Consider the following 26,884-nt stretch of genomic DNA (forward strand, 5'->3'; position numbering starts at 1 on the left):
AATAAGCACCTGAATGACCACAACATACAGGGGTATACAATGTAATACTGACATATAATCACACACATAGGTTGGACTTGATGGACTTGTGTCTTTTTTCAACCTCACCTACTATGTAATATCAGATATAATTTTATTGGCTCCCACATGACAATAGCAGAAAACATGCTGAAATTCCAAATGGGTCTGTCTATGTATTCACTAATTATCACATGTTCTATGGTATGGATGGGTAAAAAAAGGAAAACAACGAGTAGCGTGAGGCACACACGGGTATTGTTCTCTATCATATATAAAAATGGGTGAGATGGGAGGTATTGGGGAACTGCTTAATAAAAAAAAACAATAATTGGGACCAACAAGATTTACAATGGCACCTTATTTTTTTCAGTTTGGCCATTTGCCATTCCATATTTTACTGACATTTCCATATTTTTTAATGTTTTCTTCCATTGTTTTAATTCTCTCCAAAAATCCAGTCTTTCCTTCCTTTCTTCTCTTTTTCGATGAGCAGCTTTATGTAATCTGTGGCAGACATCGGGTTTGGTTTTAAGACGATCTCCTGGAGACGTTGGAGGATCTCAGCAATCTTCTCAGTAAGTTCCCGTACCTCATCCTCTGCCTTCCTAATGTCTTCCTTCAATTTAAATAAAACCTCTTCTAGATCCAGCACCTTCTTCCCTACTTTTTCATGTTTTTCTTTAATATCAAAACACGTTATCTTTTTGATTTCAACAAAAGTTTCCCAGTAAGACTTCTCTGAAAAGTGTCTGATGGTGCCATGTTTACACACACCACAAATTCCCAGCCAATTAAAAACGTGACAGGTATAAACCATGGAGTCCAAAAACACGGGGCAGTCTTTGTGACATGTAGAGCTGCACTCCCGGCAGTTGATTGAGGATTGGGATGAGTTTACCTTTCTTCTTACAGTTTCCTGCACTTCATACTCAAAATTCTGATTGCATTTAACCTCCGCCCTGTTTTCATTCAGAGCTCTCTCATTTTGCTCCAATTCATGCTGTTTCCCAATCACCATCACAATTTGTTGGCCAAGTCCATCCAAAGTTACCTCCAAAGCATTTATTTTTGCTAGAACTTCCTTTGTTAAAGTTAAATCTTTACTGGCTAATCCAGGCAAATATTGTAAAAAAAATTCCTCAATGCTTTCCATTGCCAATTCCCACTGCATTTCCTGAGCCTTGTAGACACGTTTGCCAACTTTATCAGGGTTGTTATCAGTGTACAGCATGCCGTTATTGACCATAAAATACACAGGTTTTCCATCTTCAGATTTTGCACAGGGAACATCAGCCTCAGTAATTGCTGAGAGAACGCTCGGTTCCTGGAAATCAGAGAAGGTGGTGAAGAAGACTATATTATCCTTGATGTCTTTCCCAAAAATGGATAAAATGTTGTCATAGATGTACTTCTGTGTTGGAGTTAACCGAGCCCAAGTAGACGGAACCACAAAACAAATCGCATCGATTTCTGTGAATGCGCATTTAGAAAAAAATTCTCGTATCTTCCTCATGATTTTCTCATCACAATCCATCCCTCTGGTGTCTCCAAACCCCGGAGTGTCAATGATGGTTATGGAGTACGGGATTCGAAAGCCATCTTCATGGTGGATCTGGTAAGTAGTGACATGCGATGTTTGGCTGTGGGCTTGACTCTTCCCACTACTCTCTTCAATTAGCTGGAACCGGAGATCATCCTTCCACTCCACACCAAAGATGTAGTTGATCATAGCATTAATCAGGGTTGTTTTACCAGATCCAGTTTCACCAAACATCATGATCACTTTGTTGTTCTTATTGAGCTTCACTTTTTCATATTCCCCTTTACTCTGCTGGTCCATTTTCCTCTTGTAAATGGTCAGAGATCCAACCTTCTCCGTGCTGCTCGTTAATTTGTTCAGTTTCTCCAGTAGAGACCTTTTACGATCTTCTACCATAGAAAGGCCGCGATCAGTACCTACAAAATCCACACAGTTATTAATATCTTTATATGATCACTACAACAAGTCACCAAACACTGAATATCATACAAGGGCACAAGCAGACAGGTTATGGTGAGGTGGGCAAAGCCCTATCACTTTCTATGCACCGAATAAGCAAAAACAACCTATTTCCTTGTCACAAACACCTATAGGACAGCAGGACAGCAGAAGCAACAAAGTTGCAACATTGTATTTTATTAATGTTCTCAAAAAAAAACCACAATGAATACATTACTGTAGCCACTGTGTGCTGCTGTTAAATATATCCTTGCAAAGGAGTACCCAGGGCACCCCATGAATTAAAGAGGAGCTCCAGCTCCCCCCCTCCAAAAAAATATTAAAAGTCAGCAGCTGCAAATACTGTAGCTGCTGAGTTTTAAATGGACACTAAAGGTTCCCTTTTTTTCTTTTTAAAATAACAAACATGTCATATTTACCATATTTATTGGCGTATAACACGCGCCCCAAGTTTAGGAGGGAAGTTTAAGGAAAAAAACTTACATTTAAATGTCCATCAATGCAGCCTTATCAGTGTCCATCTGAAGCCTTGTCAGTGTCATTTGCAGCCTTGTCCATCATTGCAGCCTTGTCCATCATTGCAGCCTTGTCTCCTTGTCTGTGTCATTTTCAGCCTTGTCTGTTTTATTTTTAGCTTTCCTTTTTAAAAATTGAGCCGCCGAGATGTCCTGTGTATCTTGGCTGCGCTCGGTAGTTCTCGGCCGCCTTCGGCCGTTCTTATTGGCTTTCGGCCGCCTTCAGCCCTTCTCGGCGTCTTTCGGCCGTTCTTGGCCATTCTCAGTGGAGGAAAGCCGATGAGAAGAGCCAAAGGCGGCCGAAAGCCGCTGAGAAGGGCCAAAGGCGGCCGAAAGTCGCAGAGAAGGGCCGAAGGCGGCTGAAAGCCGGCGGGAAGGGCTGAAGGCAGCCGAAAGCCACCGGGAAGGGCCGAAGGTGGCTAAAAGCTGCCCAGAGGCTCCAAAATGGTGGGGGATCGGCGTATAACACGCACCCACTATTTTCCCCTGATTTTAAGGGGAAAAAAGTGCGTGTTATACGCCAATAAATACGGTACATCCTCTGTGCAGTTTCTTTTGCACAGAGTGGCCCCGATCCTCCTCTTCTGGGGTCCCTCCGTGGTGCTCCTGGCTCCTCCTCACAACAAGTGACCCGTTGGAGAAGAGCTTTCCTTCAGGGGACCGTCCGTAGACACAGACAGCAGGACTTGGCGCACCCGCGTCATTGAATTTGATTGACAGCAGTGGGAGCCAATGGCTACGCTGCTATGAATCTATCTTCAACCAAGAGCCAAGACATTAGCCAAAGAGACTGTGCGCATCTCCCGAGTGGGAACAAACTGGCTCAGGTGAGTAAAACGGGGGGTCTGGGGATCTGGTGCACTACAAACACTAGGTTTTTTACCTCAATGGATAGAATGCATTGAGGTGAAAAACCAGGAGGGTTTACAACCCCTTTAATATTAGGGTACTTACCTGTCTAGACTTCTTCTCAGCCTTTTGGATAAGATCAAGTGTAGTAGACTATCCCCCCTTTCAGTCCATCATGAACGTTGCTGCCAGGCTCATCCACCTCACAAACCGCTCAGCATCCGCTATACCCCTCTGCCAATCCCTCCATTGGCCGTCACTCAGCCAATTAATTCAATTCAAGATACAAACTATGACTTACAAAGCCACCCACAACCTGCCCCTCAGCTACATCACTAACCTGGTCTCAAAATACCAACCAAATCGTTCTCTTCTCTCCTCACAAGACCTCCGGTTCCCAAACTCCCTCGTCACCTCCTCCCATCCTCGCCTTCAGGACTTCTCCAGAGCCTCTCCCATCCTCTGGAATGCTCTACCCCAATCTGTCCAAATTTCTCCTACTTTGTCCACTTCCAGACGATTCCCTGAAAACTCATCTCTTCAGAGAAGTCTATCTGCCCCCCACCTAACAGCTGTACGTTTATCTTCTCCGTCAGCCCATCCCCCACTGTTATCTCTCAACCTTCCCTCATAGATTGTAAGCTCTAAGGATCAGGGCCCACTGAAACTGTTGGCGCTATATAAATACTGTATTATAATAATAATAATAATATCCAAAATGAAACAAAATATTTTTTTTCCATTCTGCACATGTCTACTGACAGCGTGGCAGAAGAAAGTCTTCCCCTCAGCTGTGGATGTGAGAGGAGTGAAGGAATAGCCCCCTACAGCTTTGCATATGAATGAGTCAGAGGTGGGATTTGAATATTAAAGATCCACTATAGCTCATTCATATACAAACCCTCCCATCAGATCATTTCCAAATTTACATATTGCGTGTGAATTTACATGTGAATGCCCATTTTTTTTTCACGTTCGTTTTTTTTTTTTTGGTTAACCACTTGCCGCCTGCCCTATAGGCAATTGACGGTGGCAAAGTGGTTGCATAATCCTGATCGGACTTCATATGACGTGATCAGGATTATGAGCTGCTGCGTGCCCCCGGGGGCGCGCATCGCGGCGATCGTTGTTGCGGGGTGTCAGTCTGACACCCGGCAACTACGATCTCGGTAAAGAGCCTCTGACGGAGACTCTTTACCACGTGATCAGCCGTGTCCAATCACGGCTGATCACAGTGTAAATAGGAAGAGCCGGTGATCGGCTTTTCCTCACTCGCGTCTGTCAGACGCGAGTAGAGGAGAACCGATCGGCTGCTCCTCTGACAGGGAGGGGGTCTGTGCTGATCGATTATCAGCACAGCCCCCCCGAGGATGCCCACACTGGACCACCAGGGATGCCACCAGACCACCAGGGATGCCCAGCAAAAGGTAATCCTCCCTAGACCACCAGGGATGCCAGTCAGTGCCACAATGGATGCCAATCAGTGCACATAATGGATGCCAATCAGTGCACATAATGGATGCCAATCAGTGCCCAAAATGGGCATCGCTGATTGGCATGCATTATTGTTTGGCACTGATTGGCATCCATTAGTATAGTATAACATAATACAATACCGCCTATCAGTGCCCACCTGTGCCGCCTATGAGTGCCCACCTGTGCCGACTATCAGTGCCCATCCGTGCCACCTATCAGTGCCCACCCATGCCCATCTGTGCCACCTATCCATGCCCATTTGTGCTGCCCATCCATGCCAATCCGTGCCAGCTATCAGTGCCAATTTGTGCTCCCTGTCAGTGCCCATCTGTGTCGCCCATCAGTGCCACCCATCAGTGCCGCCTATCAGTGCCCACCCATGCCCATCTGTGCCGCCTATCCATGCCAATCCGTGCCAGCTATCAGTGCCAATTTGTGCCACCTATCAGTGCCCATCCGTGTCGCCCATCAGTGCCACCCATCAGTGCTGCCTATCAGTGCCACATATCAGTGTCCATCAATGCCACCTCATCAGTGCCACTTCATTGGTGCCACATCATTGGTGCCCATCAGTGTCGCCTTATCAGTGCCCATCAGTGCCCATCAGTGAAGGAGAAAACGTACTTATTTACAAAGTTTTGAAACTGAAACAAAAAAAAACATATTTTTTTTCCAAATTTTCTGTATTTTTTTATTTGTAGCGCAAAAAATAAAAACCGTAGAGGTGATCAAATACCACCAAAAGAAAACTCTATTTGTGGGAAAAAAATGATAAAAATTTCATTTGGGTACAGTGTAGCATGACCGCGCAATTGTCATTCAAAGTGCGACAGCGCTGAAAGCTCAAAATTGGTCTGGGCAGGAAGGTGTTTAAGTGCCCCCCTGGTATTGAAGTGGTTAACTTTTTTTGTCTGTCTATAGATCTATGTTTATCCCATGCATGTTTGAAGCCATTTACTATTGACTGTCTCACTACCTCTGTTGGTAGTTTATTCCAATCATCAACTACCTATTCAGTAAAATAATACTTTCTAAGATTAGTTTTGAACTTTTCTCCAGTTAGTTTGAGGTCATGTTCCCCGTGTTCTTGATTTTGGTTTCATATTGAAAAAAAACTGCCCTCCTGAACCTTATTCACCCCCTTGATGTATTTTGAAGGTAGCGCAATCTGGGACTGTTAGGAGGTAAGTCTGGACATACACTAGTAGGGTGCAGCCAAACTGCCCTGGATTCTTTTTCAGCAGGGTTCGGTGAACTTCAAAAATTTTGGATGTGGAATCCTCACCCACTGACATTAATGGGAATCAAATCTGTCCAATTAAAAACACCAATTTTCTAGTCAATTTGGCAAGAAGGTGTCAAAAAATTAATATCACAGGGGGGGGGGGGAGGGGCACTACCTTGGGAAACGTACCACTAAATTCCATTCGCCCAGGATCAGTGATTTCTTTTTTTAAATGCTTAAAGTGAACCATTAATAATGTCCAGTTACATGTTGTTATGGACCAGCGGGCATCCCGTGTCGGTGCTTCCACCTCTCCAACCCAGTGTGCAGTTGGGTCACCATATTCCCTCTGACCTTTAACCTGTACAAGATTAATATTACACCTTTCCATCCACTCCAGAAGGAAAGCTTTATTGTCCTTATTCAGAGAATGAATTCAAACCTCGCTCTCAGCGTTCATCACATTGTCCATCCTTAGAGAATGATCTTCTCTCTCCATGGGATCAGATGTGGAACTGAGCTCTTTTTCATGCTTTGTCCGGGAGAAGCCGACAAATCCCCAGTCTCCTCCATTAGCAGTGGGTAGGAGTCCCCTCCAAAAGCCCCTGTCTCCGTTGGGTCTGTCACATTTCTCTCCCCAGCAAATGTAGAATAACCAGGTCCCAGATCTCCGCCTGGTCTAGACCTGTGTTAGTCGGGCAGAGTGACACCACATAGTCCATTTTTATTCTTGGCCACAGGGAAGGGCTGTTGTCAGTAGGTGGGACAGAGGTCATGAACCCTTTGTCCAGCTGGCAACACTTCAGCTGGGTGGTCTTTACCATTCTAGGACTTGGTCTGCTGCTGGGGAGAGGGGCAACTCCCCTGACTCCCTGGAGCTCTGAAGTTGTTTCCAGTGCTGGGCAGAGGTTGGTAGCACTCTGCCCTGATGCCAGCACTTATGTTCGATCTGGCTAACTGTTGGGGAGGGAAGCCGACTTCCTCCACTCCCAGACTTTGGATCTGCCGCTGGGGAGGGAGGACAACCACCAACTCTCCCAAACTGTAGATCTGCCGCTGGGGAGAGAGGACAACCACCTACTCTCCCAAACTGTAGATCTGCCGCTGGGGAGAGAGGACAACCACCTACTCTCCCAAACTGTAGATCTGCTGCTGGGGAGGGAGGACAACCACCTACTCTCCCAAACTGTAGATCTGCCGCTGGGGAGGGAGGACAACCACCTACTCTCCCAAACTGTAGATCTGCTGCTGGGGAGGGAGGACAACCACCTACTCTCCCAAACTGTAGATCTGCTGCTGGGGAGGGAGGACAACCACCTACTCTCCCAAACTGTAGATCTGCCGCTGGGGAGGGAGGACAACCACCTACTCTCCCAAACTGTAGATCTGCTGCTGGGGAGGGAGGACAACCACCTACTCTCCCCAAACTGTAGATCTGCTGCTGGGGAGAGAGGACAACCACCTACTCTCCCAAACTGTAGATCTGCTGCTGGGGAGGGAGGACAACCACCTACTCTCCCAAACTGTAGATCTGCCGCTGGGGAGGGAGGACAACCACCTACTCTCCCAAACTGTAGATCTGCTGCTGGGGAAGGAGGACAACCACCTACTCTCCCAAACTGTAGATCTGCCGCTGGGGAGAGAGGACAACCACCTACTCTCCCAAACTGTAGATCTGCCTTTGGGGAGGGAGGACAACCACCTACTCTCCCAAACTGTAGATCTGCCGCTGGGGAGGGAGGACAACCACCTACTCTCCCAAACTGTAGATCTGCCTTTGGGGAGGGAGGACAACCACCTACTCTCCCAAACTGTAGATCTGCCGCTGGGGAGGGAGGACAACCACCTACTCTCCCAAACTGTAGATCTGCTGCTGGGGAGGGAGGACAACCACCTACTCTCCCAAACTGTAGATCTGCCGTTGGGGAGGGAGGACAACCACCTTCTCTCCCAAACTGTAGATCTGCCGTTGGGGAGGGAGGACAACCACCTTCTCTCCCAAACTGTAGATCTGCCGTTGGGGAGGGAGGACAACCACCAATCGATTAAATCCCTTTTTTCTTAAATTGTATTATACTGAACCTGTACTGTCCCCTTCATATTGTAAAGTGTTGTGCAAATTGTTCTCTCTACATAAATCCTGAATAATATAAATATTAAATATTGTGCAAAATACGACATCCAGATGAATGGAAAGTGTAATCTCTATGTATTCATTCATTTTTCATGTTTTTCCTTCTCTCTTCTTTCTTTGTTTTCTTACTTATGAATATAAAGGCAAGAAACATGTAGGAATTTTGTAAGGTAAGGTTTAAAAATAAAAAAATGTAAAATACAAAAAGATCTGAGAGACCCTCCACTACCCTCATATCCCCCCATTACCCCCTCCGTACACCCCACTACCCCCTCCGTATACCCCACTACCCTCTCTGTACACCCCATTACCCCCTCTGTATACCCCACTACCCTCTCTGTACACCCCACTACCCCCTCCGTATACCCCACTACCCTCTCTGTACACCCCACTACCCCCTCTGTACACCCCACTACCTCCTCTGTACACCCCACTACCCTCTCTGTACACCCCACTACCCCCTCTCTACACCCCACTACCTCCTCTGTACACCCCACTACCCTCTCTGTACACCCCACTACCTCCTCTGTACACCCCACTACCCTCTCTGTACACCCCACTACCTCCTCTGTACACCCCACTACCCCCTCTGTACACCCCACTACCCTCTCTGTACACCCCACTACCTCCTCTGTACACCCCACTACCCCCTCTGTACACCCCACTACCCTCTCTGTACACCCCACTACCCCCTCTGTACACCCCACTACCCCCTCTGTACACCCCACTACCCCCTCTGGAAACCACACTACCCCCTCTGTACACCCCACTACCCCCTCTGGAAACCACACTACCCCCTCTGTACACCCCACTACCCCCTCTGTACACTCCACTACACCCTCTGTACACCCCACTACCTCCTCTGTACATCCCACTACCCCCTCTGTACACCCCACTACCCCCTCTGTACACCCCACTACCCCCTCTGTACACCCCACTACCCCCTCTGTACACCCCACTACCCCCTCTGTACACTCCACTACACCCTCTGTACACCCCACTACCTCCTCTGTACACCCCACTACCCCCTCTGTACACCCCACTACCCTCTCTATACACACCACTACCCCCCCATCCACCACACTACCCCCTCTGTACACCCCACTACCCTCTCTGTACACCCCACTACATCCTCTGTACACCCCACTACCCCCTCTGTACACCCCACTACCCTCTCTGTACACCCCACTACCCCCTCTGTACACCACACTACCTCCTCTGTACACCCCACTACCCCTCTGTACACCCCACTACCCCCTCTGTACACCCCACTACCTCCACTGTACACCCCACTACCCCCTCTGTACACCCCACTACCTCCACTGTACACCCCACTACCCCCTCTGTACACCCTACTACCCTCTCTGTACACCCCACTACCTCCTCTGTACACCCCACTACCCTCTCTATACACACCACTACCCCCCCATCCACCACACTACCCCCTCTGTACACCCCACTACCATCTCTGTACACCCCACTACCCTCTCTGTACACCCCACTACATCCTCTGTACACCCCACTACCCCCTCTGTACACCACACTACCCTCTCTGTACACCCCACTACCCCCTCTGTACACCACACTACCTCCTCTGTACACCCCACTACTCCCTCTGTACACCCTACTACCCTCTCTGTACACCCCACTACCTCCTCTGTACACCTCACTACCCCCTCTGTACACCCCACTACCCTCTCTATACACACCACTACCCCCCCATCCACCACACTACCCCCTCTGTACACCCCACTTTCATCTCTGTACACCCTACTACCCTCTCTGTACACCCCACTACCCCCTCTGTAACCCCACTACCCTCTCTGTACACCCCACTACCCCCTCTGTACACCACACTACCTCCTCTGTACACCCCACTACCCCCTCTGTACACCCCACTACCCCCTCTGTACACCCTACTACCCTCTCTGTACACCCCACTACCCCCTCTGTACACCACACTACCTCCTCTGTACACCCCACTGCCCTCTCTGTACACCCCACTGCCCCCTCTGTACACCCCACCACCCTCTATGTACACCCCACTACCCTCTCTGTACAACCCACTACCCCCTCTGTACAACCCCCTACCCCCTCTGCACACCCCACTCCCCTCTCTGTACACTCCACTACCCTCTCTGTACACCCTGCTACCCTCTCTACCTCCTCTGTGCACACCACTACCCCCCCATCCACCACACTGCCCCCTGTCCACCCCATTGCCCCCCCGTACACCCTACTACACCCCTGCCCAACCCACTATCCCTCCATACACCACGCTGCACCCCTGCACACCCCACTATCCCCCCGTACACCCCACTATCCCACCGTACACCACACTATCCCCCCGTACACCACACTGCACCCCTGCACACCTCACTATCCCCCATATACCCCACTGCACCCCTGCATACCCAACTATCTCCCCATAAACACCTGTCCACCCAGCTGCAGTGGGGAGGTAGTGAAACTCACTACCTCCCCACTGCACCTCTGCACACGCCACTATCCCTCCATACACCCCACTCCACCCATGAACACCCCACCATACCCCCCATACACCCAACTGCACCCCGTCCACCCCACTACCCCTCTGTTAAATTCACTACCACCCCCGTCCACTCTCACTACATTGTACATTTCAAAAGCCAATATAAAGGAATAGTAGTGGTAAAAAAAATAAAAAATCACTTGTGGGTTTAACTTTTTTTTGCATAATTTTTCCTTTAAAGGGGTGTGGCAGGGGGCATGTCCTATGCCTACATATGTTTGCTTATAGGTGTCCCTCTCGCCCATCTCATAAAGTTGGGAGGTATGTCACCTCTGTACACCCTGCTACCCACCCCTGTCCACCCCACTGCCCCTGCACATCACACTACATCCCTGTACATGCCAATGACCCCCTGCACACCACACTACATCCCTGTCTACCCCACTGCCCCCCTGCACATCACACTACATCCCTGTACATGCCAATGACCCCCTGCACACCACACTACATCCCTGTCTACCCCACTGCCCCCTGCACATTACACTACATCCCTGTACATGCCAATGCCCCCCTGCACACCACACTACTTCCCTGTATACCCCACTATCCCTCCGTACACCACACTACTTCCCTGTACACCCTGCTGCCCCCCTGCACACCACACTACTTCCCTGTACACCCTGCTGCCCCTCTGCACACCACACTACTTCCCTGTACATCCCACTGCTCCCTGCACACCACACTACTTCCCTGTATACCCCACTGCCCCCTGCACAGCACACTACATCCCTGTACACCCTACTGCCTCCCTGAATGAATGAATGAATGAATGAATGAAATATTTGTATAGCGCACAACGCAAACTGAATCGCCTCTAGGCGTTGTGAAGAGCTTAGTTGTCATCAACTAGAAGAGGAAGGTCTTGAGTTTTTTCCTAAAGGCCTGGTGGTTTTCTTCCAAGCGGATGTTGGTTGGTAGAGCATTCCATAGCCGAGGTCCTTGGACAGCGAATCTCCGATCCCCCTTGGATTTATACCGGGCTTTGGGCACGAGGAGGAGGTTTTTGTTGGCTGATGGAAGACTGCGGTTTGGTGTGTAATGATTTATTTTCTCCATTAGGTATTGCGGAGCTTCTCTATGCACGCATTTGTGGGTGAGGCAAAGGGTCTTGAACGTGATCCGATTCTTTACGGTTAGTCAATGTAAGCTCCTCAGGGAAGGAGAAATGGATTCCCAGGTTTTTTTCCTGTTATCAGCCTTGCCGCCGTGTTTTGGATCAGTTGTAATCGCGCAAGTTGATATTGTGGTAATCCTATGTAAAGCGAGTTTGCGTAGTCCAGTTGTGAATTAATGATTGTTACAACTACCACTGCTTTGTCATTCTTTGGGATAAAAGGGAGGAGTCTGCGAAGCATGCGCAGCAGATGGTGAGATCCACTGACTACAGATCCTATTTGCGCATCCATTGACATTTGTGAGTCAAAAATGACCCCGAGACTCTTGGCCTTGGTCTTTGGGGAGGTGGGTTGCCCAAAGATGCACACCACACTACATCCCTGTACATGCCAATGCCCCCCTGCACACCACACTACTTCCCTGTACACCCTGCTGCCCCCCTGCACACCACACTACATCCCTGTACACCCCTCTGCACATCACACTACATCCTGTACACCCCACTGCTCCCTGCACACCACTTCCCTGACTCCCTGCACACCACACTACTTCCCTGTACACCCTGCTGCCCCCCTGCACACCACACTACATCCCTGTAAACCCCACTGCTCCCTGCACACCACACTACTTCCCTGTACATCCCAATGCCCCCCTGCACACCACACTACATCCCTGTACACCCCACTGCTCCCCTGCACACCACACTACGTCCCTATACACCCTACTGACCCCTGTACACCCCACTGCCCCTGTACACCACACTACGTCCCGGTACTCCCCACAGCCCCCTATACACTCCACTGTCCCCTGCACACCACACTACTTCCCTGTACACACCACTGCCCCCATGTACACCACACTACTTCCCTGTACTCCCCACAGCCCCCTATACACTCCACTGTCCCCTGAACACCACACTACTTCCCTGTACACACCACTGCCCCCATGTACACCACACTAGTTCCCTGTACACCCCACTGCTCCCTGTACACCACACTACTTCCCTGTACATCTCCCTGCCCCCCTGTACACCACACTACTTCCCTGTACATCCCACTGCTCCCGCCACATCACACTACCTCCCTGTACACCCCACTGCTCCCATGTACACCACACTACTTCCCTGTACACCACACTATTTCCTGTACACCCCGCTGCCGTCCTGCACAGCACACTACTTCCCTGTACATCCCCCTGCACACCCCACTGCCCCCCTGCACACCACACTACTTCCCTGCACATCCCTCTGCCCCCTGCACACCACACTACTTCCCTGTACACCCCACTGCCCCCCTGCACACCACATTGCTTCCCTGTACACCCCACTGTCCCTAGTACACCCCACTACATCCCTGTACACCCCATTGCCCCATCCATGTACACCCCACTACACCCCTGTACACCCCACTGCCCCCTGTACACCACACTACATCCCTATACACCCCACTGCTCCCTGCTCACCACAGTACTTCCCTGCACACCACACTGCCCCCATGTACACCACACTAGTTCCCTGTACACCCCACTGCTCCCTGTACACCACACTACTTCCCTGTACATCTCTCGCCACCCTGTACACCACACTACTTCCCTGTACACCCACTGCCCCACTGTACAGTACACTACTTCCCTATACACCCCACTGCTCCCTGCACACCGCACTGCCTCCCTGTACACCCCACTGCCCCCTTGTACACCACACTATTTTCTGTACACCCCACTGCTCCCTGTACATACCACTGCCCTCCTGCACACCACACTACTTCCCTGTACATCCGACTGCCCCCTGCACACCACACTGCCCCCGGCACACCACACTACTTCCCTGTACATCCCACTTCCCTCCTGCACACCACACTACTTCCCTGTACATCCCACTGCCCCCCTGCACACCACACTACTTCCCTGTACATCCCACAGCCCCCCTACACCACACTACTTCCCTGTAAACCCTGTACACCCACTGCCCCCTGCACACCCCAGTGCCCCCCTGCACACCACACTACTTCCTTGAACACCCCACTGCCCCCTTGTACACCACACTATTTTCTGTACACCCCACTGCTCCCTGTACATCCCACTTCCCTCCTGCACACCACACTACTTCCCTGTACATCCCACTGCCCCCTTGCACACCACACTACTTCCCTGTACATCCCACAGCCCCCCTACACCACACTACTTCCCTGTAAACCCTGTACACCCACTGCCCCCTGCACACCCCAGTGCCCCCCTGCACACCACACTACTTCCTTGAACACCCCATTGCCCCATGCACACCACACTACTCACCTGCACACCCCTCTGCCCCCTGCACACCACACTACTTCCCTGTACACCCCACTGCCCCCTGCACACCACATTACTTCTCTGTACACCCCACTGTCCACAGTACACCCCACTACATCCTTGTACACCCCATTGCCCCATCCGTGTACACCCCACTACACCCCTGTACACCCCACTACACCCCTGTACACCCCACTGCTCCCTGCACACCACACTACATCCCTGTACACCCCACTGCCCCCTGTACTCCACACTACATCCCACTGCCCCTGCACACCACACTACTTCCCTGCACACCACCCTACTTCCCTGCACACCACACTACTTCCCTGCACACCCCACTGCCCCCTATACACCACACTACTTCCCTGTACACACCACTGCCCCCTATACACCACATTACATCCCTGTACACTCCACTGCACCAGTACACCCCACAACTACCCCCCTTTACACCCCACTGCCCCCTGCACACCACACTGCCCTCCTGCACACCACACTACTTCCCTGTATACCACACTGCCCCTAAAGACCCATACACACTATCAGATTTTCTGCTGATTTTTGTCTTCAGATTTACCAAAACTATGTAGTGCAAGGGCCGGCCTGATTGCATAAATATTGAAACTCCTAAGGTTTGACCTCATATTATATGGTTTTGGTAAATCTGAAGGAAAAAATCTGATAGTGTGTATGAGGCTTTACACTACTTCCCTGTACACCCCACTGCATCCTCAGTTCATCCCATTATCACCTCTGTACATCTTTCTGCCCCCTATCAAAACAAAAAAATACAAATAGAGAAGAATGATAAACAGACTGACTGCAGAATGTATATAAGAAGTCTGTATAAAATTATATCTATTAGATGATGTGTCATTTAGTAATGATTTGCAGTGATCTGTGTCATTGTTATTGAATTCGGATGTAATTAATAAACAAAGAATACGCCTTCAATCACACCACTGACAGCCTGTCATTGTATTGTACGGGAGAAGCGGCTGCAGCTATCCGCTCACAACTGCCAAACCCAGGAGCATGTGTCAGTAAATTTCCCATGTGAATGGAGGATGAGAAAGCTGAATTGTTGGACACGAACACCAAAAAATTATTTTGTTACTTTTAGGATATAAAATGTTACAAATTTCTTATTGGACTCAAATAAAGAGGAAACCCCTCTTCCCACCAACAATGTGACTAATAAAGACCCTCCGATAATTTCCCTCCAATCCCCCCCCTGGTTATAACACTATGTAGTCATACCTGTCCCTGGAGCAGCAGCCATCGTCTCTGTGTCTGTCTGTTATCTGTTACCAGTCCTGACTCCTCTCTTATATACTCTTCACCTTCTTTCACTTTCTCTTCACCTGGATGTCGGCCAGCAGAACTTTCATCATTTTTTTTCTTACAAATAACATTAAACTTGTACTTCTCTCTCCATGAATAGTAAATTCAAAGAATACAATATAAACACCGCAATCACTATCAGCAGAGGCGGCTGGTGCTCAATACCGGGGGGGCAAATCAACTCCACCCCCCAGTGGGAGATGGTGGGGGGGTGGCCATCACTCCCCCCTGTGGGAGACGGACAGTAGTCACGCCCCGGTTAATTTTCTTTGGAGGGGGGCAGCAAAGAAGCAGTTTTTGTGCCCCCCCCCCCCATAAGCAGCCTTAATGTCCCCGACCGCTGTGAGCTGTCCCTACCTGACATGTTTTGTTTTTATTACAACATTCACAATCATTTTAAGAGGTGAAAACACAAAATATTATTATAAGACCTCAGATCACCTCAATTCCTGCACCTTCACCCCTCAGATCACCCCAATTCCTGCACCTTCACCCCTCAGGTCACCCCAATTCCTGCACCTTCACCCCTCACGTCACCCCAATTCCCACACCTTCACCCCTCAGATCACCCCAATACCCGCACCTTCACCCCTCAGATCACCCCAATTCCTGCACCTTCACCCCTCACATCACCCCAATTCCTGCACCTTCACCCCTCAGACCACCCCAATTCCTGCACCTTCACCCCTCACGTCACCTCAATTCCTGCACCTTCACCCCTCAGATCACCCCAATTCCTGCACCTTCACCCCTCAGATTACCCCAATACCTGCACCTTCACCCCTCAGATCACCCCAATTCCTGCACCTTCACCCCTCACGTCACCCCAATTCCTGCACCTTCATCCCTCCGATCATCCCAATTCCTGCACCTTCACCCCTCACATCACCCCAATTCCTGCACCTTCACCCCTCAGATCACCCCAATTCCTGCACCTTCACCCCTCAGATCACCCCAATTCCTGCACCTTCACCCCTCAGATCACCCCAATTCCTGCACCTTCACCCCTCAGATCACCCCAATTCCTGCACCTTCACCCCTCACATCACCCCAATTCCCGCACCTTCACCCCTCACATCACCCCAATTCCCGCACCTTCACCCCTCACATCACCCCAATTCCCGTACCTTCACCCCTCACATCACCCCAATTCCTGCACCTTCCCCCCTCACATCACCCTAATTCCTGCACCTTCACCCCTCAGATCACCCCAATTCCTGCACCTTCACCCCTCACATCACCCCAATTCCTGCACCTTCACCCCTCAGATCACCCCAATTCCTGCACCTTCACCCCTCAGATCACCCCAATTCCTGCACCTTCACCTCTCAGATCACCCCCCAATTCCTGCACCTTCACCCCTCACATCACCCCAATTCCTGCACCTTCACCCCTCAGATCACCCCAATTCCTGCATCTTTACCCCTTAGATCACCCCAATTCCTGCAGATTCACCCCTCACATCACCCCAATTCCTGCACCTTCACCCCTCACATCACCCCAATTCCTGCACCTTCACCTCTCAGATCACCCCCCAATTCCTGCACCTTCACCCCTCACATCACCCCAATTCCTGCACCTTCACCCCTCAGATCACCCCAATTCCTGCACCTTCACCCCTCAGATCACCCCAATTCCTGCATCTTTACCCCTTAGATCACCCCAATTCCTGCACATTCACCCCTCACATCACCCCAATTCCTACATCTTCACTATTCGGATCACCTCCCCATTCCACACTGCACCACCCTGAATGCTGTCCCCCCTTTCCTGCACACCTGTGCCCCCCCCCACCTAATGCCTGTTCCCCTCTCTAACCCCCAAATCCTTTTTACAACTGTACCTCCTACATACAGTACCTGTTCTTCACTGTAAACCCCCCCAACCAACACACACGCACCTTTGCCCTTCTGTACCTCCTACATACCTGCGTTTTCCACTGTGACCCCCCCCCCCCCCCCCGCTCTGCTGTTGTAGAACTAAGCGTGACATGCTGCATCTCCTCCTGCTACAGATTCCGATGATCGGGGAGGAGGTGGATAGAGGGGATATCAGGCAAGTAAGAACTTACATGCCGGTCTTCTGACGCACCCGCCCCGCGGCCGTGGTTCCCTAGTCATGCCGCTTGGATAGTTGCAGGCTTCTCTTTATCCTGGCTATTTCCTCTCCTGCTCGCGCTGCAGACACCTTTTTCCAGTGAGAGCTTGAGACAGTCACGGCAAATTTCAAAGTGCTTGTGCAATCTAAGTGCTTCCTTAAATTTGAATTGCCTCTGTTCCTTAATTCAGTGTCCATAAAACAACATTAAACTGGGAAGATCAGCATTAAAGTTGATCCAATACAAAGGAATAACCCTTTTTGAGCAGTCATTAAACGCTTCACTGGCAGCAGGACAACATTTGCCGTGACCGTCTCAAGCTCTCACTAGAAAAAGCATACTGACCGATTGAATTTGTTAAGCACGCTTCTCTAATGCTGTGTACACACGATCAGAAATTCGGTCAGCAAAAGACCGATGAGACCTTTTGGTTGGAAAATGCGACCGTGTGTAGGCTCCATTGGAATTTTGCTGGCTGAATTTCGGCCAGCAAAATATTGAGAGCATGTTCTAAATTTTTCACTCAGAAAAAGTTCCTATCCGAAATTGTGCAATTGGCTACTGGCTATTGAACTTCCTTCTTCTAGTCCCGTCGTACGTGTTGTAAGTCATTGTGTTCTTGACAGTCGGAGTTTGGTGTGACCGTGTGTATGCAAGACAGCTTGAGCAAAATCCCATCGGAATTCTGTTGGAAAAACTATCAGAGCTTTTTCTGACCGAAATTCTGACCATGTATAGGACAAACAGGCTCAACTGGAGGGTATTTGTTCTTCCCTCCTGCTCTTGGCACAGACATCCCCGATCAGACCTCCTGGAGGGGTTTAGGGATTATTTGGAACCATAATCATTAAGGGTGATATTGTATGTAAAGGTACTACAGAAGCTCCAGACGAAGCTACGATTGTGGTGAAACATGGAGAGGCAACCATTCTGTATTGTAACCACAGGGCTGTTTTTGCCTGAATATTTTATAGCAATTTTTTATTGTCTATGTAATATAATAAAAAAAATTTTTTTTTGATAATTTGATGTTGATCAATTTTTTCTGTACCTCAAATCTCCATCTTTCTACCCTTTCGGTATTTTTTGCTCTGGTCCTTGCTTCAGCTACTCGCTGTGGTCCCTGGTAATAAGGTCCCTTAGTGGCGACAGCTTCCCCTCTACTTCCGACCATGACAGGTTCTCCGTCCGGCAGAACCGTCACTTCTGGTTGGACTGCAAGCCGCAATCCCAACCCTGCGCTGCTCTCTTGCTTCTGAATAGGCCCTCGGACAGCCTGGCAGCCAGATGTGCCCGGGATAGGCCCACACTCCGGCCTAGCAGCCTGGGGAAATACAACACACGTCACCCAGACAACCATCCAGGTGGTACAGGACACCGATCACCTGACTCCACCCAAATATATAGGTTCTCCAAGCAGGCCAAGGGATTCAAGAAAACCCCTGCCAATTGGCTGAGATACCCCATATACCCATAATCTGACCTTGCATTGCCCTTCTCGTATTAAATGCCATCAGGTACCCGGCCACCTACCGGCGGAGGAGATGGTGTTATATGTGACACTGAAAGTGTGCTGAGATAGGCAGGAGGAGAACCAGGAAAGAGTAGAATCGCAGAGGCTAAGGAAGTAGAGTTTGTTGAGGAGGAGCAGGTGGTCAACTGTGTGATTATATAGGGGTGATTCTTTCCTATACGCACTGTACTCAGGGCCAATGGCAGGGGGGCACCGCAGCTGGTGCCAATCCTCCTGCATCCCCACCTCTACATCCCGCTAGTGGACCGACACCAAACCCCCCCCCCACTACTCCGGTCCCCCGCAGCACTCACCTCCTCTCCCTGGGTAGCTGTGCAGTATGTGGACGGGCTGGATAAAGACATAATCCTAAGCACTGAATATTGTTCTCTTAGGGCAGGATGATGAGATCAGGATAGACACCACATCCCAATTTTATGAAAGATACATGAAAAAGGATGGAAAACGATGGGACTTTTAAGGTGTAAAAATAAATGAGTAATAGATTGTATATGAAAAAACAGAAATTTTATTAATATTACAATTCATAAAAATTCCTTGTTGAACTATTAGGTCAATTCATATACAGATACAAACACTACTGCTCTACATGTTTCGCTTCAAAGAGCTTTTTCAGGAGACTTTAAAGTGTTGTATAGATTGAATGCTAAAAAAATATAACAAAAGAACAGCAAGAAAATAATTACATAAAGTTTTGAAAAAAACAAAAAATTACATTTATCATATGAGTTCCGCCTTTTAGATTTTGCGCATTCGCATTAGCACCCAAACAGGCGCCTGTGTTCCAGAAGTGACGTCAGAGGCTCCAGCAACAGTGCGGTTATATAATTTTGGCTGCAGCCACCATTACTCTGTCAGAGGGCACCTGCAGTGAGAGATTATACATATCTCTTCCCTCTTTTATGCCTCAACCCATATCCAACTGATTGGTAAGTCTCTTTCCTTGAAAAAAGTTGCTTTGTTCCCTATGTACTCTATTCTCTCACTCTTATGGCCTATTCTAAGGCCAGACCTCTCTATATTATACCCATTTTATAGTTGTGCTCCTAGTGATCTACCCTGGAGTTTATCAGTTCTGGGGTGATCAGTTGAGGAGGAATTTTAGGCGGATCAATACTACTCTGCTAATCCTCAAGACTTCTCACCAGTACCATCTTGATTTACAGGCCTTCTCTCTTCCTCCATCTAGCGCTCAATGTTTTGGGGTCTTGTTCTCCATCGAGCACTAAATATATTGATCCCATCATACTATTAGGATGAAGGTAATCTCCTGTTCATCTATTGAAGTTAGGAATACTTTTTCAATATCTATAATATATATATATATAAAATGACATATTTATGCCTCCTCTTTCCTAGAAAAGAGGCGATATTCCTTATCCCCTCTCTGTGATTTCTTGATCTATTGGATTAGGGCTTTCATCTTGTCTTGTCTGGCAATCGGAATTTCAGTATCTCTTTGATCCTATATTTGTTCTCCCGCTCTTTTCTTCCTCCGCTTTCCATCCTGTCTGCTGCCACGGATAATCTAGATGGAGAGCGGGGGAAGGAAAGAGCAGGAGAACGAGTGCCGTGGAAGGATATGTTATAACTGTGTTTGCCTGTCTTTCCGGATCGTACGATGAGCTTCTCAGTGCGGAGGATCATGTCTTTATTCAGCCCGTCCTCTGCCACATACTGCATTGCTAGCCAGGGAGAGGAGGTGATCGCTGCGGGGGACCAGAGAAGGAGGGGGAACAGAGGAGCAGAGGGGACCAGAGGAGCATGGGGGGGGGACCAGAGGAGCATGGGGGGACCAAAGGATAAGGGAGGGAAACAGAGGAGCATGGGGAGGGCAACAGAGGAGTATGGGGGGGGCAGAGGAGCATACGGGGGACCAGAGGCATACAGGGCGGACCAGAAGAGCATGTGGGGGACCAGAGGAGCATTGGGGGACCAAATGATAAGGGCGACCAGAGGAGCACAGGAGGGACCAGAGCAGAATAGGAGGGACCAGAGGAGCATGTGGAGGACCAGAGGAGCACGGGGGGGGGGGGGGGGGTTTGAGGAGCACAGGGGTACAGAAATGCGTGGGGGGGAATAGAGGAGCAGGAGGGAACATAGGAGCATGTGCAGACAAGTAGAGCACAGGGGACCAGAGGAGCATGGGGATACGAAAGAGCATGGGGGGAATAGAGGAGCATGTGTAGTACCAGAGGAGCATATTTGGTACCAGAGGAGCATGGGGAGAATATAGGAGCATGTGGGGGCCAGAGGTGTACAGGACAGACCAGAGGAGCATGTGGGGGGCCAGAGGAACATGGAGGGACCAAAGTATAAGGGGGGACAGAGGAGCAGGGGGGACCAGAGGAGCATTGTGGGGGATCAGAGGAGCATGGAGCATGGAGGGACCAAAGGGGGGATCATGTCTTTATTCAGCCCATCCGCTGCCACATACTGCATCGCTAGCAGGGGAGAGGGGGGGCAGAAGAGCAGGGGGGACCAGAGGAGCATGTGGGGGACCAGAGGAGCATGTGAGGGACGAGAGGAGTACGTGGGGGACCAGAGGAGCATGTGGGGGACCATAGGAGCATGTTGGGGGCCAGAGGAGCATGTGGGGGACACGAGGAGCATGTGGGGGACAGAGGAGTACAGGAAGGGGGGGGACAGAGGAGCATGTGGGGGAGTAGAGGAGCTTCGGGGGGACCAGAGGAGCATGGGAGTACAGAAGAACATGGGGGAAAAAGAGGAGCAGGGGGAACATAAGAACATGTGTGGTACCAGAGGAGCAGGGGGGGCTCCAGAGGAGCATGGGGGGAATAGAGGTACAAGGGATAACAGAGGAGCATGTGTGGGAGGAGCATGGGGGAAGACCAGAGGAGCAGGGGGGCAACAGAGGAGCAGGGGGAACAGAGGAGAAGGGGGGGAACAGAGGAGAAGGGGGCAGAGGAGCACAGGGGGGGACAAAAGAGGAGCACGGGGGGGCAGAGGAGCACGGGGGGGGACAGAGGAGCACGGCGGATGGGGACAGACAATTGACTTAACAGCTACAGCCTAGGAGTTTCTCACTTTCCTGCCTGATCTTGTCCTGGTATGGGGGGGGGGGGGGTGTGGAGGGGGAACGCCAAACATAGTATTTGCCCCGGGTGAAAGAATGTCTAGCTTCACCACTGAATGTACTCTTCACTCTCTTTCACTTTCTGTAGGTCTGGACATTTGCCAACAGAAACGAATCTGCTTTCATTTGCTTGGAAATACCGCTGAGATATTATATTTCTACAAAAAGAACAATGTAAACACCGCTGTCACTATCAGAGTAATTCTGATTGATTGATTGGTTGAGTTCAGGGTGGCTCCAGGCAATGTGCAACTTTCCTTATACAAAGCTTTTATTAGTTCTATACTGGAGTATATCTACGGTGTATATACTTATGGTTAAGGTTAAGTGCTGGTTGCAGTAGCTCCTCTGCCCCCAATGACTTTGATTAGATTACTGGTTCATTTCCCAGGAAGGGACTCCTTTCTGTTCTTGCAGATTGCAACTGCACTTTGAAAAGTTGACAGTCTATTTGCTTTTAGTAAATCAACCTTTCATTACCTCCATTCTCACCACATAGATATTGAATGGTTGCAAAAAGCACATTTGAAGCATATCTGTGCACCAAAATACTTCAGTGCTTGTGTAGCGGTGTGTTGCCACTAGTTACTAACAACATCCACGTATATTCACCCCTCTGCCAGACTTTCACACATCACTCTCCAGTAGACAATGAACAGTCATTTGCGTTGTTTTGTTTTATTTGGGGGATATAACTTGGTTGTGGAAGGGATATGGGGTGCCCATAGAACAGATTACATTCGCCATGTTATAGCAGTTGTGCTTTAAACTGGAAATGGTCAATTGTGACTTTGCTGATTAAACTTGAAGAATTGTTATAGTAGTTGCACTTTGCATATTCTTGAATAGAGCACTTAGAAAACTGATGGACTCTAACCTTGACAGACTTTACACTCCTCCTCTGCACGAACTCTAGGAGACTGTAAGACCCCTTTCACATTGCTGCCGGCGGCGTCGGCGGTAAAGTGGCGGTATTTTTAGCGCCACTTCAGCTCTCAGCCCTGTGCCTCTTCCAGAACATTCTCACTGAAAGCAGGGTAGGTGCCCAAGAGCTGAAGCACATGTCAGTCACATCCACTGCTACACTAACCACTCCCTGCCCCCAGATCAAAAACAGCTCACAGCATTAGGCCTGCTTAAATTTACCTGCGCCTATGGTAGAGGGTAGTGATGGACGAACTTCCAGCGGGACGATTTGCGAACGTGAACTGCGAAAAATTCACAGATAAAAAAAGAATGCTTGTTGTTGTCGATCCCAGATTCACTTCATACATGTGTTATGTCAGTGCCCATGTTGTGGGACTATGTGTGCACAGCTAGTAAGTATTTTGTGGCTGGAAATATGACCTGTAGGTTTTTAAGGTTCGCCTGCCATTAAAGTCAAAAGTTCGTGAACTTTTGACTTTAATGGCAGGCGAACCTTAAAAACCTACAGGTCATATTTCCAGCCACAAAATACTTACTAGCTGTGCACACATAGTCCCACAACATGGGCACTGACATAACACATGTATGAAGTGAATCTGGGATCGACAACAACAAGTATTCTTTTTTTATCTGTGAAATTTTGACAATTCAGGAGCGCATGAGGGCCATGGGGGAGAGGCAAGGTCAGGGCAGCCTATGAACGGGGTGCAGGAGATGATCAGTGCCACAGTCAGGGCAGCGGAGTCCTGTGCCAGTGTCCCAGTGTGCCTACCTGTGCTTGAGCCCCTTCCTCTGCCCGGCCCTTACCCCCACCTATGCAGGGCTCCACTCCGGTGGTCCGGAGGTGCCAGTCCAGTGCTGATCCTCAGCCATGGTGCTGGCACTGCCTGCTGATTGGCTTCTCTGTTGCTATCTCCCTCACTGACACCAGCACTGAGATAGAACACTGACACCAGCACCGTGATAGAGAGCACTGACACCACACCAGCACTGAGATAGAGAGCACTGACACCCCACCAGCACCAAGATAGAGAGAGAGCACTGACACCAGCACTGAGATAGAGAGCACTGACACCAGCACCGAGATAGAGAGCACTGACACCAGCACCGTGATAGAGAGCGCTGAGACCACACCAGCACCGAGATAGAGAGCACTGACACCAGAACCATGATAGAGAGCACTGACACCAGAACCATGATAGAGAGCACTGACACCAGCACCGTGATAGAGAGCACTGACACCAGCACCAGGATAGAGAGCACTGACATTAGCACTGAGATAGAGAGCAGCACTGACACCAGCACCGTGATACAGAGAACTGACACCAGCACGAGATAGAGAGAGAGAGCACTGACACCAGGACCATGATAGAGAGCACTGACACCACACCAGCACCGAGGTAGAGAGTACTGACACTAGCACTGATACCAGCAACTCGCTGTGGGACCCAAAAATATGACACCGCTCAACCTCTTCAAACAGGAGGATACGGGCATATAGTACGGTGGGCTTTTTTTGTACAAGGAAGTGAGCCAAAGGGAGAAAAAAGGTCTGTGTGCTCGTTTAAATAAATTGTTTATAGATTTAGGCATATACATGGTCTGCTGGTCACATGTGTTGAATTCCTCCGACACATCCGGGCCTCATTCATTTTTATAAATGTGAGGTAGTCAACACTGTCATGAGCTAGGCAAGTACGCTTATCAGCCACGATCCCCCCTGCTGCGCTGAACGTCCTTTCGGACAGGCACTGGACGAGGAACAGCCAACAGTTCAATTGCAAATTGGGCAAGCTCTGGCCAGAGGTCAAGCCTGCCCACACAGTAGTCCAGGGGTTCATGACTTCTCAGAGCGTCCACATCGGCCGTTAACCCGATGTGGTCAGACACCTGACGGTCTAGGCGTTCCCTGATGCTGGATCCGGATGACACCTGTCGATGGGTCGGCTGAAAGAATGACCTCATATCCGAAGTCACCAACACATCTTCAAACCGGCCTCTTCTTGCAGGCGCTGTTGGATTGGTACCCGCAACTCTTTCTCTGGGAGTGGGAATTCCTCTTCTGCCAGCGCACGCAACAGCAGAATGCAGCATTTCTCTAAGCAAGGCCTGGAAGTGCTCCATTCTGACAGCCCTCTGTGATGGTGGTAACATTTCCTCCATTTTGTGTTTGTACCGTCGGTCTAAGTACGTTGCCACCCAGTATTGGTCCTTGACCCTTATGCTTTTTATTCAGGGGTCCCTGTTAAAACACTGGAGCATGAAGGCCCCCATTTGCACTAAACTGGAAGTGGTGTGGTGGCCTGGCTCCTGTTCATCATCCAGGATAATGTCGTCCTCCTCGTTCTCCTCCCCCCATCCACGGACAACAACAGGGATCCCAGAAAGGTTTAAAGCATGCTCTTCTTGCTCCTCCTCTTCCGCCCCGGCACCATCCTCCTCTGACTCCTCTTCAGACTCCTGTTGTTGACTTGTCTCAGATAGAGTAGCCCCCCTGGGAATTCATCCAGCATTGCGACTTCCTCATCTTCCTGTTCCTGCTCCTCCACGGCTTGATCAATGACGCAACGCAATGCACGCTCCATAAAGAAGGCATAAGGTACCATGTCACTGATGGCACCATGGCTGCGACTGACCAGTTTGGTGATCTCCTCAAATGGCCTCAGAAGTCTGCATGCTTCGCGCATGAGCAGCCACTGGCGCGATGAAAAAAAACCCAGCTCCCCAGAACCTGTTCTGCCGCAGAGTTCATACAGGTAGACGTTAACTGCACGTTTCTGCTGAAGCAGCCTATCAAGCATATAGAAGGTTGAGTTCCATCACGTCGGGCAATCGCAAATAAGACGTCTGACTGGCAGATTGTGTCGCCGCTGAATGTCAGCAAGGCGAGCCATGGCCGTGTAAGATCTTCTGAAATGGGCCAAGATTTTCCTTGCCTGCCGCAAGATGTCCTGGACCCCAGGGTATTTGACAACGAATCGCTGCCCGACCAAGTTTAAGACGTGTGGCATGCATGGCACGTGTGTAATTTTGCCCTGTTTCAATGCGCTAAGCAGATTGGCACCGTTGTCACACACCACTTTACCAGCTGTCAAATTGAGCGGTGGTAGCTACTGATCTACCTATGAACGCAAAGCTGAAAGGAGTGCAGGGCCAGTGTGGCTCTTGGCTTCCAGGCACAACAGACGCAGCACAACATGGCAACGTCTCACCTGGCATGTTGAATAGGTTCTGTGGATCTTGGGCGGTGCAGTGGAAGAGACGCTAGCAGCGGAAAAGGAGGTGTCAGCCGAGGAGGAGAGGGAGGATGGAGTAGGAGGGGGAGAAGAAAAGCCAGGCCTGCATGCAATCCATGGCGGTAAAACCAAATCTACACAGATGCCACAGGTTACATGCTTGACGGCCGTCAGAAGGTTCCCCCAGTGGGCAGTAAAAGTTATATACCTTCCCTGCCTGTGTTTGCTAGACCACGTGTCTGTGGTCAGATGTATCTTGGCACCGACACTGTGTGCCAGAGATACATTCACTTGCTGCTGAACATGGCCATATAGCTCTGGGATGCCCTTCTGTGAGAAATACTTCCTTCCTGGGACCTTCCATTGTGGTGTTCCAATGGCCACAAATTTTCGAAAGGCCTCCGAGTCCACCAGTTTATATGACAGTAGTTGGCGGGCTATCAGTTCTGACAAGGCAGCCATCAACTGTT

The 26,884-nt window shown here is 49.8% G+C and overlaps 1 protein-coding gene across 1 annotated transcript; it reads right to left on the minus strand.

Annotated features, from left to right (window-relative positions):
- Positions 1 to 23: 23 nt before the first annotated feature.
- LOC143997777 (uncharacterized) lies at positions 24 to 15,691 on the minus strand. The gene is made up of 2 exons (XM_077493567.1): positions 15,439 to 15,691; positions 24 to 1,977 (listed from the first exon to the last, which is right to left on the minus strand). Exons 1-2 carry the CDS (start codon positions 15,458 to 15,460, stop codon positions 458 to 460), a joined length of 1,542 nt encoding a protein of 513 aa, XP_077349693.1. The 5' UTR covers positions 15,461 to 15,691; the 3' UTR covers positions 24 to 457.
- Positions 15,692 to 26,884: the final 11,193 nt, after the last annotated feature.

The sequence above is a fragment of the Lithobates pipiens genome, unplaced genomic scaffold (assembly GCF_037356315.1).
Source record: "Lithobates pipiens isolate NorthernLeopardFrog02 unplaced genomic scaffold, aLitPip1_a1.2 Scaffold_19, whole genome shotgun sequence".
NCBI classification, from domain to species: domain Eukaryota; kingdom Metazoa; phylum Chordata; class Amphibia; order Anura; family Ranidae; genus Lithobates; species Lithobates pipiens.

Bases quoted from the DNA above. Each gene is read 5' to 3' on its own strand.
- LOC143997777 (XM_077493567.1), bottom strand. From the start codon at position 15,460: ATGGCTGCTGCTCCAGGGACAG. The intron at 1,978-15,438 runs GTATGACTACAT...TGGATTTTGTAG, and splicing joins GGCTGCTGCTCCAGGGACAG to GTACTGATCGCGGCCTTTCT.